This window comes from Cricetulus griseus, chromosome 3 (genome assembly GCF_003668045.3).
Source record: "Cricetulus griseus strain 17A/GY chromosome 3, alternate assembly CriGri-PICRH-1.0, whole genome shotgun sequence".
Lineage (NCBI taxonomy): Eukaryota > Metazoa > Chordata > Mammalia > Rodentia > Cricetidae > Cricetulus > Cricetulus griseus.
In genome coordinates this window covers 275,736,648-275,756,375 of record NC_048596.1, presented here as the reverse complement: position 1 = coordinate 275,756,375, position 19,728 = coordinate 275,736,648, and the positions used below count along the sequence as shown (strand labels likewise).

Sequence of the window (19,728 nt, the reverse complement as noted above, 5' to 3'; positions counted from 1 at the left end):
TGAGAAATTAATAAGATAAAGTAAATTCCAGATAAAAACTGATCTATTTTTTTACTTTTATTTTCTTGATTTATCAAGTTCAGTTTTTTTGATTAGTCCTTGCCTCAGGGAAACTAGAGGTTATAGAGAGAAATGTGCAGGCAGAGCAACTGGAGAATAAATAGAAAAAAAGCCACATTTCAAAAGAGGGAACAGAAAGTAAATTCAGATAATTGATAAGCAACAAAAAAACAGTAGACTGGGATTAAATGCCAAAAAGCAAAACAAAAAATGAGCAAGCAAACAGACTCGCCCTTGTATGAGCTGCTGCTCTTCCTGAACTAACCCTCCATGACCAGGGGAAACAGCGCCACGTGCACAATTCCACCACTATGATTTTCTCATTTTGCTAATGAGACACAATCTTTGAAATGTTCAATAAAAGCAGGCTGTAAATGATAATGACATTCTTGCCAGGTGATGGTGACGCACACCTTTAATTCCAACACTCAGGAGGCAGAGGCAGGCAGATGTCTATGAGCTGAAGGCCAGCCTGTCTAGTGAGTTCCGGGACAGCCAGGGCTACAGAGAGAAACCTTGTCTTGAAAAACCAAAATGAAACAAAGTAAGTGACAGGCTTTCTAAATCCTTTGCACAGGGCTGAGCCACATAAAGTAAGTTAGTACCATAGTTAAGTCTCCCAAGTCACTGTGATGGAATGTGAGGCACTCAAAATGCAATTTCAATAGTAAATGCTTACCAATAATTTAGTCTCCTAACTGAAATATTTTAAAATCCTTACCTAATATCAAAATTATCAAGGATTTTATGTGTAGATTACAAAATGAAATAGCCTGTCATTTGGTTAAAATATTAAATTTAAGAATTTCATTTAAAATATAACAAATCGGGTCAGAAGTAGTGATTATCTTCATCTAATAATTTTTTATACTGCATGAAGTCATATTATAGATCAAACCACTCACCTTGACAAAACTCATTCGAATGGTGCACATCTTGGTGAGCTCATACACAGCCTCAAATCCATGGTTGACAGACTGAGCCAGAAGCTGGGCAAACTCCTGATTGTTGAAAATCTTGAGGCTGCAGCTACTGGGGATCTTACAGACAGTGGTAGGGTGGAAGCCATGGTGGAAGTTGCAGTTCCGACTCTGCACAAAGATGCTGCTGTCACTAAGGCACTCGGCGTACACCTCCCCACCAACGTAGTACAGATGCACACCTGAAAGAGAGGCAACCGAGAAAGGCGGAGTGATGCACTGTAAGAGACAGACGTGCAGCCAGCCACAGCACCCAGAAATGCACAGCAAACGCCAACAATCACCACTAGATGGCCTTCAGCAGCCAAAAGTAATCAGCCTAACTCTGAAAGATCCTTAGGGCTGCAACTGGCAGGGTGATTAAAATGTCTACTCCCACGGTTCACGTTTGCTCTTCCAACCATCTTTGTTTCTCTACCAAAGAAAAGATGCTCTTTAAAAATTCACTCTATGAGTGCTTTCAAAGAGTTGCCTGGAGTTACCATGATCATGTAAGTTAGTGACGTTTTCCACTGCTTGTTAGCAAAGAGGACCACAGCATTTCAACCATCACCCACAGAAATACACACACACATATTTGACTTCAGGTTATAGAAAGAGCTTCCTTTTTTTTTTTTTTTTCTCCAGAAAGAGCTTTCAAATGGCAGATTCATTTTTTTTTCTGCCTTCCTTCCTTCCCTCCCTCCCTCCCTGGACCTAAAGCAAAGGCTCAGCAGTTAAGAGCACTGGCTGCTCTTGCAGAAGACCCATGCTGGATTCCCAGCACCCACATGGCGGCTCACAACCATCTAAAACTCTAGTCCCAGGAGATCCCTTTCCTTATAGCCTCTGAGGGCACTGTATGCATGTAGTGCAGACATACCCATAGGTAAAATACCTATACACACAAAATAATATAATGCAACTTCTTAAAAGTTTTCTAAAAATATACTTTTAAAAGCTATGAGAAAGCAGTTCTAATAGTAAAATTTAAGCTAAACTGCTGAAAAGCTAACTCACCCACCAGATACTTCTCCAATGTATCTAAGAATTACCTCAAGTTTTCCATCCCCATTAAGTAGACACTGCTCTGAACTTGGTGTATATCCTTTTAAACGTGCAGCACAGGTTAAATTACATGTATGTTCCTATATAGTATGTTTGTGTGCGTCTGTGGGCGGAAACCTTGCTTTATTTTTAAATAAGTCACCGTTGTTCAGAAGCACACACTCTTGCCTTACTCACAGGACAGCATGCCATGTTCTAGATGATAAGAGAATACTGACCACTCTCAACGAACAAGTTGCCATTACTGTCCGTGACCACACACACAGCCTTTTAGCAAGAGCTACATAGATGCAAATCTCTGCCCAAATATAATTAACAGAATTGTGTCAACATATGGTATTAAAAACCGAGGTTTGCTTCTGAGTAAACACAAATGGAGCAGGCTCAAAAGACTGCAGAGTGGGAATACTGGCCAATAAGGGAAAACTGATCTTAGCATTGACCAAAGAGAAGCCCTTAAATTATCTTCACTGTAGTAGGAAAGGAAGGACTGGAAGATCTACACACAAAAGAGACACATTTCACAAAAAAGATCAGGACAAGTTGACAATGAAATCAGTAGAAACTGCTCAAAAACATTTTGGGTTTTTTTGTTGTTTTTTTAAAGACAGTCTTGTTATGTAGTCCAGGATGGCTTTCAACTTGGGACCCACCGTGACCTTAGCCTAGACTTGGGACGAGAGGTGTGAATGACTTCACCCAGCTTCAGCTTGTTTTTCTGAATCTTTCCTATAAGAAAGCCTATCACAATTATTATCTGCCATTGTCACTATCTTTGACTAACACTCGAGTCAAAGCAGCACAGAGCAGCAGCGATGTAAAAGCAAAACTGTTCAAGAGACATGCAAAGCAGCCTACGGAGGTGGCCGCCTCTCATGTGTGACACTGGCATTCCACGCAGTACGCAAAGTACTATACTTTTCTAGCAACTACATTCCCTGGCAGATTATAAGTGAACTCTATTGAATGAAGTTTCTTGATATTCTTCGTCTACTTCTGCCTCAAACTCCACTTCCCAATACTGTGCTAATCTCAGAACAGAAAACACTCCAAATGCAATAATCTTACATTTCTAATCCTTCACCAACATGCATATATTTTGCAAAGATTTTTGTAATATGTTATGAGCCAAGCATTGTTCTAGCTATTGAGGACACTGCTGTGAACAAGGTGAATCCCTGTGTCTCTGACATTCCACTTAGGCCCTGACTTAATCTGCCCTAACTGTTAGGATAAACATTGAAGAAGCTGACAACAGGACTTCAATAGTCAGTACTAGAAAGAAAAACCAAACAGGATAAAGAAGAGAGGACTGGTCGAGTCTTTATTTGATCACATTCTTTAACATCTGCAACTTGAGGTAAAAGCCATGCCTTGAGATTTTTTTGGATGTTTCCAGTACCTTCTGCAATGACTTGTACAAAAAAATAGAAAAGGACTTAATTCAAAGGAATGAAGTGACAAGATTACCTTTTCCAATATGTCGCCTAGTATTTTCAATAGTTGAATTACGATTAACATTTGACAACAATCCCAAGCAGAATCTACTTTTGTTATTTGAAGGGTCTGTGAATCCATCTACTAACACGCTAGTAGAAGATGCATGAAAAGCTTCCCCAACTCGGTTGTTTAGCTCATAGTAGACAATTGAACACCAGTGTTTGGGCTCTTCATAGGCAACAGGCTGGACATCTGAAAGCAGAAAGGAAGTTTAGTAACTGGTTATCTGACCCGCCAGTGTCTTTGACTATTTATTTACCATTTAGCCTAGCCAAGCATTACATGACAAAGAAAATAGATACTTCATTTAAATTTCACTGACATTCCTGCATTAGAGTCCAAGGCAACTCATCTTGGTCTGCTCAGATAGCTGTAATAAAATGCCACAGACTGAATGGCTTAAATTCAAAACAAAACAACAATAACAAAGTCATCACAATTATGTCTCACAGTTTATTCCAGAGGCTCAGATATCAGGTGTCAGCAGATGCGCTGTCTAGTGGAGACTCACTTCCTGGTTTATAAACAGAGAGCTGCCCTCTTGCTGTGTGCTCATAAGGCCTTACCTCAGGGCATACTCTGTGTGTCTATGTGTGTGCGCACACATACACTCACGTGCACACACATGTACTTCTTGCCTTCCACTTTGTTTTGAGGCAGGGTCTCTCTTATTTCTGCTTTGCCACACACTCCAGGCTGCATCCACTTCCTACCTCACTGGAAAAGTGCTGAGGTCACAGAGACATGCTAGAGTTTTTGGTATGGTGGTTCCAGGGATCTGAAATCAAGTCATTAGGCTTGCCCAAGAAAGTGCTTTTACCCACAGAGCCATCTCCCTGACCTCTGTGTCTAATTATGTAAGGAACCTAATCTCAGGAATTTACTTAAACTTAACTGCCTTTTAAAGGGCCCTATCTCTAAGCAGCATTATACTGAGAGTTAAGGTTTCAACATAATCGGAGAGACTAACAATTAGGTTTTTTACTATTTCACCACTGTCTCACATGCAAAAAATACATAAATCCCACCTCCCAAGTCCCCAGAGACTTAATTCATACCAGCAAAAACTGTAAGGTTCATAGTTAAGTTAGAGAAGATTTCTCAAGGAAAATGCCTCTTCAGCTGTAACACGGCTGAACTGTGCATTAAGTTATGCCTGCAGACCACGCATCCTCACCTGTTAGTTCATCCAGCCTGACAAAACAATCACCCTCAGGACCAGCTCTTCGTCTTACAACCAAATAGCTTAAATGTACTGTCTCATAAGTCTATCAGCCTTCTTACTCTGTCCTCTCAAATTAACTCTGTTCCTGATGGAGGGGACGCGTCAGGTCCCTACGTCACACCCATAGTAATACACTATCAAGCGTAAACAAATCCTTAGTGTCCCTCCAAACACACATTAGTATTTACAATGTGTATGAGATGAAAACAACCTCTGAAATCTTAAGTTCTTTTTAAAGTAACTGTTCCCTTTTTAATCTTTCTTTTCATTCTTTTCATATTTTACTATTAGTAATCAGGAGAAACCAGTCGAGAATCTCTACAGCTAAATAACTGATTTTGCATCTCTAAAGTTCTACCCTCCACAAAACACTAGAACATCAACACAATCCAACCAAGTCCCCACCAGTGTGCTACAAGGAAGCCATTCCTCCATCACCCGTGTGCCTCATTCAGGCTGCAAAGTGCAGAAGCATCAGCCTCGGCACTGGATTCTACACATGAAGGTCAAGTGTCCCTTAAGGGACGCAAGGGCTCCTCACTCCACATTATCTGTCACTTCACTAGCTCTTTCTCCAGTCCACTGATTCCAAAACCACACCCTTATTTTTAGAGATCTAAACAAAGGCACAACTTCTGTCTCAGGTGGTGTCGGATGCTCTAGGAAACACCACTGATGGAGTGATGTAAGCAACAGAATTCTATTTCTCCTGGTGGCTTTAGTTTTAATGAGGGGTCATGTCCTGGTCTGTAGACAGCTATCCTCCTGCTTTTTGCCAATACAACCTGCCCTTGGCTTGTGCTCCAGGACTCTATAAAGACCCCACTCACCTCCCCAGGAGGACCCCATCCATATGACCTCATTTAGACCTGGCTGCCTCCCCGAAGCCCGCATCTCTATACATACAACCATACTGGAGCTTAGGGGTTCCACACATCATTTGTGAAAGACACAATTCCAAATGCAGTCGCAATAGCACCTCTGAAGTAGGTCTACCATAAACTAATACAGGCTTAAATTAGTCAAATAAAATTCTTTTCTAGTAACTAAAACACTTAACTATGTAAATATCTGTAGCATTATTCTAAACAAAAAGACGGGTTAAAGAACTAAGTGAGGGTCTAAGCAAACCAGGAATACTTGCAGAGGTGTCCTGTTACTGATTTTAGTTTTTTTAACCATCAGGTATGGGGTTAGCGGTGGATTATTATCACAAATATAAAACACATACATCTCCCTAACCCTAAAATGACAGCATATGATCTGTAAAACACTTGTGCCAATGTAAGGCATTACCAGAGTGCTAACATCATGGGGGGGGGCGGGGCACGCTATTTCTTATTTGAAAATTAAAACCACACCTCACAGCCATTAGAACAGCCATTATAAGGTGATGAGGAGAGCAAGGACAATGACACAAACACAGAAAACAAACTGGTGAGGATGTGGAGAACTCGATAGCTTATGCAGCACCCCTGGGAACACAGGGATAGAGCTCTGTGCAGAGTTTGGGGGTTTCTAAAGTTATATATATAAAATATAAAAGTTATATTAGTGTATAACAGCAATTCTACTCCCAAATATATAGAGCACTCAGACAGATGGATTGTACAGAGACCCAAGTAACAGTCTGCTGTACAACCGTCAAAAAGCAGAGTAAAGCCAAGTATTCATAAATAGACAAATGGAGGAACAAACACAGATGTCATTCAGACCTAATAAGGAGTAAGATTTGAATATACACTTGGAACCCTTGGAAATGCCGGTACTGGACACTGGAGAGTCCACCTAGGTCAGATACCCAGGACAGGAAACGTCAGACAGGAAGTAGACTGCTGTTGACCAGGGGCTGGAGGAAGGGAAATGAAGAGATCTTTAATGGGCACGGAGTCTGTATAGGAGGATGACAAGCTCTGGAAACAGTGACAAGAGCTGCACAATGCTGAATGTATTTAGTATTACTGAATTGTATGTTTTGACAAGAGTCCCTAAACATATGAAGCAATCATCAAAAGAATTGAAAGAAGAAATAGGTAAGTCTACCCTAACTGCTGGAGACTTCAATCTTTTAATTTTAGAAAGAAAACAGGCAAAGACACACAAAATTTGAACACTCTAACCAACCAGCCTCTGAATGTGCTGGCTGTACCTTACACAGCAGAGCAAAAATGGGACCAGCACAGCACCTCCTGTGGAGAGTGGGCAAGCAAAGGTGGCACACACAAGAGAGTATTGTTCACCTGAGGAATGAAACTCTGACAGATGCAACAACATACATGGGCCTCAAGGGTATGGAGCTAAGTGAAATAAGCTAGCCATAATAAACAAGTATTGTATGGCTCTACTTATATGAGGTACTTAAGGGTAATCAAAATTAGATAGAGGGACAGAATAATGGTGGTTACAGGGGTGAAGGGTGAAGTGACTGTAAGGACTTATTTAATGGATAGAGAATCGGTTTCACAAGGTAAAACGGTGCTGATGATGAAGTCATGAGACAATAATGAGAGTGTGACTACTGTCGCTGAAGTGGACTCAGAGTAGTAAGATGGTAATGTTTATGCTATGAGCACTTTGCCATGATAAAAAACCGGATACAGATTCTTTACTATAAAATTTAGTAACCGATACTACCCAGTACAGTTATAAAAGACTGATTAACAAAATTAAGTCTCTAAACAAACCAAGTTCACAATGAGATTTTTAATAAGATGCCAATTAAATAGAGAAAAACTAATCTAGAACAGTGTTTCTTCATGCAAACAATTAATATACTGCCACCACTGTGACCTGGGTTAAATCACACCACAACAAAGGGTAGGGGTGGTTCATTTCCAGAATGTATAAAAAACTCTACACTCCAATAAAGACATACCCAAGCCAATGGGCAGAAGATTTTAAAAAAAGTAACACCAAAGAAAGAAATTCTTCAATATTCACCATCATTACTCAACAGGGTGTACAAATTAAACACAGTGAGTTCTTCACACTCATGAAGTGCAATAATCTTTAGAAAGCTAAACAGTAACAGTACTAGGAAGCCATGGAGAAGCTGGACAGACACTGGCACAGCCACTTTGCAAGTCTGGCAATTTTTGTCAAATGGCTACAGTTATCATATGAGCCAGAAATTCTGCTCATAGACATCTACCCAAGAGAGGAAAACAACAATGTTCACACAAATACTGCACACCACGCTCCTAAGAGCACTGCTACTCAGCACACTCATCAAAACTACAAGTAGTTCAAGTGTCTGCTAACTACCGCTATACCCACAGGTGACCTTGACAACACTATGTAAGAGATTATACACGGAAGCTGCAGAGATGGCTCAGTGGTTTAGATCTGGGCTCAGTTCCCAACACCCACACTGTAGCTCACAACTGTGACTCCAGTTCCAGGAGATCTGACACCTGCTGGCCTCCACAGATATGCACGTGGTACACACGCATCCATGCAGAAAACACACACACAAAACAAAAATAAATGAATCTTTTAAAGGTATGATATACAACTCTACTTATTATATTACATCTATTTATCTGGGAGGGGGTTCCTCTCCTACCATGTGACTCCCGGTAAACAAACTCAGGTCATCAGGCTCAGCAGCAGGGCTCTTACCCACTAAGCCATCTCACTGTCCCCATGACTATTTTTATGAAACATTCAGAAAAACATCTGTATAAGAATAGAGGTATGTTGAGCCCAGGATGGGGTGGAAATCTCTTGGGAAAGGTTATAGCAGTATTTTTAAACTACATTTTGAACCAAAACGTCATAGCTACTGGATTGCATACACAGTTGATTTTACAATCATACTCCACTCAAGGTGTTTGCACAAGCGGCCAAGATCAGGAAATTAACTCAGTGGGAGTTATTTACCTAGAGTAGGAGGCCCTGGATTGGATTCCTAGCACTGCAAAAAAGTAAAGTGGCCAAGAAGTGAAAAGAAATAAAAATAGCACCAACAAAAGAGAAAGTGAGGCTTCTTCTCACCCCTGCTGGATATGCTGGGCACGATCTGGGGGATCACGCTGCTGCTGGCGTCCATGGGCTGGGAGCTGTCGTGACCCATCTGATCCTCGGGCGGCATGTAGGCAGGAGGAGGCGTATCAGCTAACAGAAGAGAAAGAGACACAGCCACTCCTCAGAGACTACGCTCTTCATTCTGCTGAAATGAAGCTGTTACTCTAAGAGCATGTTAAACTGACAAGGCTGTCAGCAGGATCCATTGCTGAACACTGCACACACAGATGTAGGACACTGGACAAGAGCAGAGCAGGAAAGACAGCACACACGTCTCCTGCATACCTGCTGCAAGCCTGTATTTACTTAGACCCTGAGTAACTCAGGATACCAGGGTCAACACTAAAATGGAACCCAAGGTCAAGTGGTTTTCCTTTGTTTTAAAGACATCTGTGTTCAAAGAAACTGCACTGCTGCACAGCAACCTGAGGTCACAGGTCACCCATGGCACACACTACAGCAGGTACATTTCTAATTACTGGCATCGTTTCATTCTTCAGTGTCATTTAAAACTATGTTCCTTCAAAGGTCACTTGAACAGCAAGCAACAATGGGTATTTCATGCTAATGGAACTTGCAAAATAAACTCTAGTTCTTGTGGAAATAAATTCTTAAAGGAAATGTTATCAACGCAAGCTCACTCAAAGAGCAGCACTTACAACAATTCCCAGAGATATCAGTGAAGTCTTACCTGGGAGCTGGAATGGGCTTCCTGGTGCAGAGCTTGCTGGGGAGCTGGGGTATGTGCTGCTGGCGGGGGAAGGGGGATAGGGGCTGTTAGGAGACAAGGGAAAAGGGGTGCTGTTGGGCTGTTGGAAAGAATCTGGAAACGTGGCGTTGTGTGGCATGTGAGGGTCGTTGTGGCTCAGGTTCCTAAACTGAACCAGAAGGCTGTGTTGTGGGTTGAACTCGTTGTGACGAGGCACTAACACTGGCGGTAAGACTGAAAGAAAAACAAAACTCAGTCAGTCAGGAACCCTAGGGGGCTGCTGGGAAAGACTCATGTAAGCTGTAACTAAAGTTTACCGTTGGGGAGGCTATTTTGTGGAATCTGAATTTGTATTTACATCAGAACTAATCCAAAGCCCTTCAGCATTCAGCCTGCATGGACTCTGAAGCAGAAATTCAGAAAGGGAGCCATTCTCCATGCAAGCCATTTTAAAAGCAGCCATAAGCAGCAGCATTTAAAGCAATTAATGAGAATTCAAGAAATGAGCATGCCCAGCCAGCAGGGAACCAAACAGATCAACAGGATTTCACAGGAGGAGGAAACAGTAAGGTGGTCTAGGCACTGATCTAGACAGAGGCTAAGACTAGGGAGGGAAGTTGAGGCGAGTGTGGTATCTTGGGAACAGAGCATTCCCAACTGTGAGCATAAGAGCTCATGGTTAGCATTTAGAGACTGGCACAGCTCTCCTCCATCAAGGACAACCCTCCACAGTGCAAAGCCCTCTAAGTATGACTACCGGGACACATGCAGAAACCGCTCAGAGTTTAAATCAGTACCTTCCTTTTTTCAAATGTCTACTTTCTCTAAAGACCTCAACTACAATGACTAGTAGCTGTATTTTCCTCTGTAGGAAACTAAACATACCAAATCGCCTATTTTACAACATTCTTTTAGTTGTCAATGAACTCCATTTCAGAAAAACAAAACAAAGAAACAAAAACCAGAACTCAATTTGATTCTATTACCATGCAGCACCAACAGAATCAAGTATCTATGTCAACCAGGTCAGACTTGCCCTCTCTGACGTCACAATGTACACACATAAGAAACCAGAGGGTCCTGTCTGTGGTCAGTATTTTGTACTGCTACCTTAATTTTACTGAATTAGTATAGGAAGTATGTAAGTCACAACAATTATTTTTGCTCTATTGTATATTAATAACTGCTATTGCTAGACAAAGATGAGGCAACTGCCATCAAAGAGTAGAAGAGAAAACAGTAAGGATTTATGTTTAGCTACCTAGCAATCTGAAAAACAGTAAAATAAAAAATTCAGTTCAGCCAAGGTATTTTTGAAGGCATAGGTAAAATCCTCGCTTTCCCTCTCATTTGTATACTGTCTATGCAAATGATTATAATTTTTTATTTTCACATAAATATGTGGAGAGTTAAAGAGGCAAGACTGCTCTCTCAACATATTTAGTAAGAAATGGCAATATGCAAGCGGTTTCGAGCCCTTTTCCATTTTAACTCTGCTCGGCTCTTGTTGACTCTGCATTGCTGAGCACTATGCTATACTGATGTTACTGATCTATGACATCATTAGTAGACTTGCTCTTACAGCAAATGAAGCAACTGTTTGTGTTGGTGGGGGAAGGGGTTGAAACGGGGTCCTTTGTTGCACAGACTAGCCTCAAACACAGTAATCTTCCTTCCTCAGCCTCCCAAGTGCTATGACTACTGACCGAGGCATCTTTCTTATATTATTCTAGCCCTTTCTATTTTCCTAATATATTGAAAACTGGGTTAAGAGGCTGGAGAGATGGCTCAGCAGTTAAGAGTACTGGTTGTCTATAAGAGAACCTAGGTTTGGTTCTCCACTTTTAGAGGATCTGATGCCCTCTTCTGGCTTCCTCAGGCACCAGGCACACACACGATACAAGCAAAGCACCCACACACATAAACACGTGGTTTTAAAATTTGGGTTCAGTTGGTATCTAATGTTTATTACATATACATGTATTATACACACTCATACCCACATGCTATATATTCCTAAAAAATACATATAAAACCCATTGTGGAGCCAAGTATATTGTGCATTTTCCTCCTGAGCAGGGTTTTTAGTAAAGTTAACTATTTCCTTAATTTTAAGTACATACCACTAATATTTCCAGTATCCTATTTCATCTTTTTTCAGATGTTATAAGTAAAATTACCATGGTTCTCCTTGGGCTTCCAAAGAAACAGACCCCTGTCAAATATGAACCAGCAACTAACCAACAATGTAACCAGTTTCCACACTCAAGCACATCAGGCTCACAACCCCTCCAGCAGGGAAGACACTCTCGGTACTCATGTGCTCAGACAACCCTGACCCTTCAGCATACAGCTGAGGACTTGTTCCTAACCAGCAGTGTGGTCATGCTCCCTAAGAATTCAATGTCCTCTTGCAGGAAAACGCCCTTACTGGCTCTGAAGAAGAAACATAACATGCACGCATGCTCTCAGGAATAGTCTGGTAGAGAGAGAAAATGTAACATTGTGAAAGGGAATGACAGCATAAGAACAAATATACAGGGGCTGGAGAGATGGCTCAGAGGTTAAGAGCACTGACTGTTCTTCCAGAAGTCCTGAGTTCAATTCCCAGCAACCACATGGTGTCTCATAACCATCCGTTATAAGATCTGGTGCCCTCTTCTGGTGTGCAGATATACGTGGAAGCAAAATGTTGTATACATAATAAATAAACAAATAAATAAAGATCTTTAAAAAAAAAAAAAGACGAGAACAAATATACAGGTGAACTACTGATGCAGAAGGCCACACAGTAAGCAAGTGGAGGAGTCTCCAGCTGACAGTCAGCCAGAGGCCAACCGCCTGTCCAGGAACTAAGTCTTGTCAGTATCACAGTGAGCTTCAGAGTAACTGCCCCTTACCTATCTGAAGTGCACCCAGCTGTGATAGACGCCTTGATGAGAAACTCACAAGAGACCCCCAGAAACTATAAGGTAGTAAATGTGTGCTATGCTTAAACTACCACACATGTGGCTATTTATTGTGTAGCAACAGATAACTAAAAAACCTAACTGCTTTGAGAAATTTTATGAAGTTCATGGGCCAGAAACTTAATTCCCAACATGACAGTACTTGGAGATGGGGCCTACAAAAGGTGACGAGACTGTAGCCCTGTAGAGGTGGAATTGTTCTTACATCAACAGGTTGCTTGGGCTGGAGTGTAGCGCCATGGTAGGGCACTCCCCTAAAATGCACACGACTCTGGTTTTGATCCCAGGCACCACAGGAAAAATAGAACTAGGCTTCTTTATATATGTTATTGCCTCCTTCTATCCTCTCCGTCACTCACACTCATATACTCTTCTGTGGTAGAGTTAGTTATAAGACCCACTCCAGACAGTCACTTAATCCTGGACTTTCTATGCTCCAGGACTTCTACTGTTAATCTTGAACAAAGGCTAATGTAACTTTTTAGCCAATAAACCTAGTAATGTGCAAATTAGAGAAATACATGTGGGTTTTTTTTTTTTTTTAATTCTTCTCAGTAGAATGAACTTACCCAGGCTGTGGTATTCTGCTATAGCAGCAATAAAGGGACTAAGACATCATCTTACATAACTCAATTCACAAAAAAAAAAAAAAAAAAAAAACTAAAAAATACTGACCACTATATCTACTAACAACTAGTAAAGAGTATTATCCTGGGCATTGAAAAATGAATAATGAGTAAGATCAAGGAAAGACTTTCTGACTCCCCAAAACTGTCATCTGATTGCCACATATGCTGTCATACACACACCATGCAAAAAGTAAACGTATTTTAATGAAAAAGACAGACTCTTGTAGACAGGGAAGATGTAAAGCCAGAAAAATAGTTGATATGTTGACAACAAAGCTCCCAAACAAACAGGAGGGAGTAGGGTCTAGTGTGAACATGGAACATGTATTTAGCATGACAGAGATGTCGGCCACAGAAAAGTAATGGGTGTTATTAGAGACAGTGAGTTCCAACAGCCAATCAAGAGTTTTAATGTTCAAAAAATGTTAACTTTAAAACCCAGTATTCCTAAGATGAAATCTTTAACAAAGGCTGACATAATAAGCCTAATTATGTGCAAATCGGAGAGACATGTTGGTTTTTTTGTTTGTTCTTAATTCTTCTCAGTTGGGCAAAACTTACCTGGACTCTCCACTCTCTTATAGTGGTACGGATTGATACAAACTTCCTTTTGCTTAGATCCAAAAGGAAATTCGCAAATATCCAATGGCTTTAGCTCATGATGACTCTGTAAATCTGGCCAACGCCAAACACGACAATATATAACATGGGGTAAGCCTTTCCTGTGAGAAACTTGTAGGCGTCCATCCAAGGACCTGGGGATAGTGACACACTTGCTGGGCTGTCCTGGGCTACTCAAGGCTTTCTCCAACTCCTCCATGGCACCCTTCTTCTTCTTCAGCTTTTTCACTAAGGCATCGACTGCCTTTTCTGCCCATTTTTCTTCCTCATCACCTTGTTTCCAGCCCAGCAATCGCTTCACGGCTGGACTAGTGAAAGAAAACAAGCTGGCCATTGACGTCATTTGACAGCAATCTTCAGAGGCTTTCCTGTAACCAAAGTCAGGAGATTTTGACAGCAATCTTCAGAGGCTTTCCTGTAACCAAAGTCAGTAGACGGGAAAAGCGTGGGTCACAGGTGCAGTCACAGGCAGGTCTCCAGCGGAAGGCCCAAGTGGAGAGGAGGAGAGACATTTAACTTCACAGGTGCCATATGCTTCTTTCATTCGGACAAGTCCTGAAAGAGACGGGGAAAGGAGCCTAATTCAATCTAAGAACACTAATCAACGTAACTGAAAAGTGTTATCATAAAAGTAGAAAAGTATTCAAAGTAAAACAAAATGCATAAAGCCAGAAAATAAAAATAGCTCTAAAATTCCTGTAGCCACTCACTCCCTTGTTCAGAACACAAATAGTTCAGCAGCAAAGCAAAGGTTTAAAGAGTCATCTAAGACGGAAAGAAGCCAGATAAGAGTTGTCATAAGCAGCACTCAGGAGGCAGAGGCAAACAGATCTCTCTGAGTTCGAGGCCAGCCTGATGTACAGAGTGAGTTTCAGGACAGCCAAAGCTACACAGAGACACCCTGTGTTGAAAAACAAAAACAAAACAAAGAGGTCACAAGATGTAGGAGAGTATCAAACACAGCCTAACACATATCACTACCAGGAAAGTGTCAACTATTTTTAGAATGAGGAGTGCTGAAGAGATACAAAATGTTACTCAACTCCTCAAAATGTCGGTTTGTACTTTATAAAGACTATTTGACTACTGGCTTCTATATTTAAACATGTTAGTTAAGGAAGATGCTCTATCAAGAAGTCCTTGGAAATAGCAAGAGGAAGCTCTGTCTGTGCCATGGTGCTTTAGTGCTAAGAGTGGGTAAAATTACCTGTAGATCACTATAGTGCCAACTACAAACAGTAAGACTGTGAAATAAATAGCAGGACAATGCTTAGAAAAAGAAAGCCAACTTCAAAAAAAAAAAAAAAGAAAGAAAGAAAGAAAAGAAAAGAAAAGAAAAAAGAAAAAAGCTTGTCCATTTGCTTTAACCAAGAATGGGAAGGAACACTACAAACTCATTATATGAGGTCTTACCTGAAACTAAAACCAGGTAAGAGCCTAACAAACAAAACAAAAACCTATATAAACCAATATCCTTCAACACTAGACAAAAATTCTCAAAATTCTTGAAAACCTAATTCAAGAATACATATTAAGAATGCATGTAGTATCATTACAGGATGCATGATTCAATAACATACATTTAAGTGTTAAATGTAACACAGCATACAAGACTTAAGGACAAAAACCACACAATCACCTCAAGAGATGACAACGTACAACATCCCTGCAGAGTAAAGGCCTGAACACACTTGAACATAACAAAGACTAAACACATCAGACCTGGAGTCAACGCTCTACTAAAGTGGGAAATTTTCAGAGCATTTCCTCTGAGCTGAGAGCAAGACAAGAGGGCATGCTCGCCACACTTCTGTGATATACAACATTCAATGTCTTAGCCAAGTAAGACAAGAGAAAGAATGAAAAGGATACAAATAAAAACAGGTCAAATTGTCCCAATTTCCAGACAACACAATCCTATACTTAAGAAATTTTAAATCTTCCACCAGAAAAATTTCTGTATCTCTAAACCATCAGTAAAGCAGCAGGATGCAAAATCAATACAAACAGTAGCTTTCTTTGTATCAACAGCAAACTTGCTGAGAAAGAAACATTCACAATAGTTTTAAGAAAATGAGAAATAAACCTACTAAGAAGGTGAAAGATCTCTAAAAATACAACTATAAAGACACTGAAGAAACTGAATAGATAGTTACAGCCTCAAGATACTGCAAAAAGGGCCCTATTGCCGCCCTTCCCAAATCTACAGATACTACACAAGTCTCCATAAAAATTCTAATGACACTCTTTACAAAAATAATAAAAAAAAATGATCCTGAAATTCACACCAAAATGCCAAAGATTTGAAATAATCAAAGGACCCTAAGCAGAAAAAGCCACTCAATCTCAAATTATACCATAGAGTCAGAGGAACTAAATGTGTATGATACCAGCAGGAAACAGACATGTAGGTCAATGGAGTAGAATACAGAATTCAGAAATAAACTCACACAGGTACAACCAATGATATACTCAAAGACAGAAAGGTTTTTCATCAAATAGCACAGAAAATTTACATATCAACATGCAGAAGAATCAATTCAAAATGGATTAAAGATCTTAATGCAAGACCCGAAACTCTAAAACTGCTAGAGGAAACCATCGAGACAAAACTCATCAAGATATAGATACAGGCAGGACTTGATTAAAATGACTCCAACAGCACAGGAAACATTCCCAAGGACTCACCAATGGGATGCTGTGAAATTAAAAGGCTCTGCACAGCAAAGGTAACAATCAGCACAGTGAGGAGAGACTACAAAACAAGAGATAGACCTGCAAGTGCACGGCAGACTGGGGATTGATACCAAGAATAATGAGCTGCAAATAATAACTTCAGAAAGATCACCCCATCAAAAAGTGGGCTGGTGAAATGATAGACAGTTTTCAAAAGCAGAAATACACATGCCAACAAATGTTTGATTAAGTGTTCCACATCCTCACCCATCGTGGAAATACAAACTTAAGTTACCTGGTGATTCTACCCTACTAAGACAGAAAGGCTGTTGTCAATGAACACTGGGAAGGAAGAACCCTTGCTCACTGCAGATGGGAATGTGAACTGGTACAGCCACATGGAAATCACTAGAGGTTCCTAAAGATCAAAGTTAAATATCAAACTACCATTTGACCCAGCTATACCACCACAAGCTCTATGCCCAAAGGGCTCTTAATATGCCAAAGAGGAAGAAGGGAGTAATTAAACATTCACGATGATACAGACCAAATGGGACTCACTTATATTGCAGTTCAGTCACTCTGAAAAATGTCCGGCAGCATCCACTAACGCTAAACAATGATCCCTGTAAACCAACAATTCTATTTCCTGGTATATGTCCAATATATATGAATGCTGTGAACCAGACAGGCATATGTCCAAGTATGTAAAAGCCCCAAATCCAGAAACAAATTCAAGTGACATAATACATCACTCCAGACACAAAATATGACTGAACTTCAGATATAAAAATGAAGAAAGAATACATAGATCATTACAATTATATAACACTCAAAACTAGCCAAAACTAAGAGTGCTTTAGAGACCTCCACTGGCCCTGAGTGGAATCCCAAGAGTCCTTTGTGGGACTTGAAATTGTACCTAACCTGGGTGATGGTATAAGGCTACAATACCTGTAAATTCTGTATGCTTCATCACATGAAATACTCAGTGTCCTACTATCAATTAGGTTAGTCCAAGTTCATTCTCTGCATGCTGACAAGGGACCTAAGTGTCTCCCAGTTCAGAAATAAAAGATGTGATCATTCTTAGCACAGCAAGCAGCATAAACACCAACTGACTGTTGATGTTGTACACATTTTTGAAAAAGACTTAATGCTAATGCTATAAATGCTATGTTGAGGGATGCTTTGCTAAGTATTCTGTGAGGAAAATTAAATCTATTCATTCACATTGATCCATTCACTGTTTATCATAATAATTAATGCATGTTTATAATTAATGTCTTCCCCCAAATTGAGCATTTTCTTTTCACAATAAAATCCAGGAAGTGGCCAGGTGTGGTAGTGAACCCCTTTAATCCCAGTAGTCTGGAGGCAGCAGCAGGAGGATCTCTGTGGTGTGAGGCCAGCCTGGTCCACAAAGCGGGTTCCAAGACAGCCAGGGCTCTGTCATAGAGATACCCTGTCTCAAAAAAACCCAAAAACCAAAACAACAACAACAAACAAACAAACAAAAACAACCCCAAAAACCAAAACAGGGAAAAAAAAGAAAAAAAAAACCCAAGAAGTGGGGACTGGAAAGACAGCTCAGTGGTTAAGAGCACTAACTGCTCTTCAGAGGATCTGGGGATCAATTTCCAGCATCCACATGGAGACTCACAACTGTCTGTAATTCCCGTTCCATGGCACCCAACACTCTCAGGTAGACATATGCAGACAAAATAAAAGGAAATAAATTTTAAAATGCTCTACTGAAGGAGTATTTCCTAATTCTTAAAACAAAAAAGAAAAAGAATCCAAGCAGTGCTTTTACTTTAAATAAGCACTTTCCTGACCAGTTACCACTGTCACAGAGTGGTCATACACCACAGCAGAGCTTCTCTCCACAGTCGCCAAGGTTACAATCCATTAGAAGGCACAGAGAGTACGGCACTGTTGGCAACCGGCAGGAGTGTGGCTACTCACAAGGTTAAGTTTTTGCACTTTTTAAAAAGAGCACAGCTATTTCAAGAATCTCAGGATCTTTCCTAAGAATGCAACTGCTGGGGCTCAGAAGCACTTGCTGCTCTTGCAGAGGACCCCAATTTGGTTCTCAGCACATCTAGAGCTTCACAACTGCCTGTAACTTGATGGACACAAAGACTCAGGCTTGGTCTTTGCTGCCAACAAGCCTGACTGACTATAATTACCTGCTGTTGTGGAAGGGGTGACGCTGACCTAAGGGCCACCACTGCTGATGGACTTGGAGCTGTGAGTTTTGAGTGGGAATTTCTGTGGCAGCTGACCACATGAAGCGAAGTTCTCACCTAATGGCATCACCCTAGTGTACAATCATTGCTCTACCTTTGCCAGAGGCCAGGTAAGGGAGAGTTTGCTTTGCTGACATTCACGGCAGTATGCTAATGGGGCACACGGCAGACTTCACTTCTACATAGTCACACACATCAGTCCAAGAGGTTGATTCTTAGGTTTGTCTTTTGAAGTGGAATACAGGTATGAAGAAAGTCAAATGAAGCATTTAAAAAAAGTTTGATGCCAGGAATAACTTTGAAACATAGTGCTAAATGAAAGAAGACTGCCTCTATGAAACAAATGGGAAACCCAGAGACACCGTGTGCACCAGGAGTCAGCAGGGTCTGGAGAAAGAGGCAGCTGGGATTGACTGCTAATGCACACTTTTTGTGTGAAAGAGATTAAAATGTTCTAAGATTATTACTGGATATCCTAAAATTCCTTGTAGTAAATCCTAATCAACATCTCATTAATTGCACTTTACAAATGGGTGAAATGTTCAGCACATAAATTACATTTCAGTAAGCTGTTTATATCTTTAAAATTGTTCATGGCATGGCACACTCAAATGCCAGGCTCTTCTACTTCAGAGAATTTTCTTTAATGTTTTATGTTAAAAAATATTTTTATATTTCTTTGACTTCTCTAAAATATTGTTTATTGCTTTAAAGTAGGATTATATAGTTTAAGAGACCAAGAATTATATTTCGATATGTTTAACTTCAAACTGGGTTTTACAACATTTATCACAATAGATCTCACTATCTTATCACTTTAACCCACTCTTCCCTCATATGTACTCAGCCGGCAGGAAATGAAAGCTCTTCCTGTGTGCAGAGAAAAGTCATCAAGTTCCTCTGTGCATCCTACAACCCACACACTGGGGTCACCAAGCATGGGACAGGGCTTCCTCACAATCCAAGCAAGCAGAGCTGCAGAAGTCACTACAGTGACACTGTCCCAGACGACAGCCAGGTTTAGGGCTCAGAAC

At 40.6% G+C, this 19,728-nt stretch overlaps 1 protein-coding gene across 5 annotated transcripts in view; it reads right to left on the bottom strand.

Moving 5' to 3' along the window:
• Smad5 (SMAD family member 5) overlaps nt 1-19,728 on the bottom strand; it is a 37,380-nt gene that overhangs the window by 5,516 nt on the left and 12,136 nt on the right. For all 5 annotated transcript variants that reach the window (XM_027409735.2, XM_027409737.2, XM_027409736.2 and 2 more), the window contains 5 exons: nt 13,707-14,321; nt 9,530-9,781; nt 8,809-8,928; nt 3,558-3,779; nt 966-1,222 (listed from right to left, as the gene is read on the bottom strand). In XM_027409735.2, the coding sequence (XP_027265536.1) occupies nt 966-1,222; nt 3,558-3,779; nt 8,809-8,928; nt 9,530-9,781; nt 13,707-14,109 (1,254 nt within the window). In that variant the 5' untranslated portion in view covers nt 14,110-14,321. The remainder of the gene's footprint in view (nt 1-965; nt 1,223-3,557; nt 3,780-8,808; nt 8,929-9,529; nt 9,782-13,706; nt 14,322-19,728) is intronic.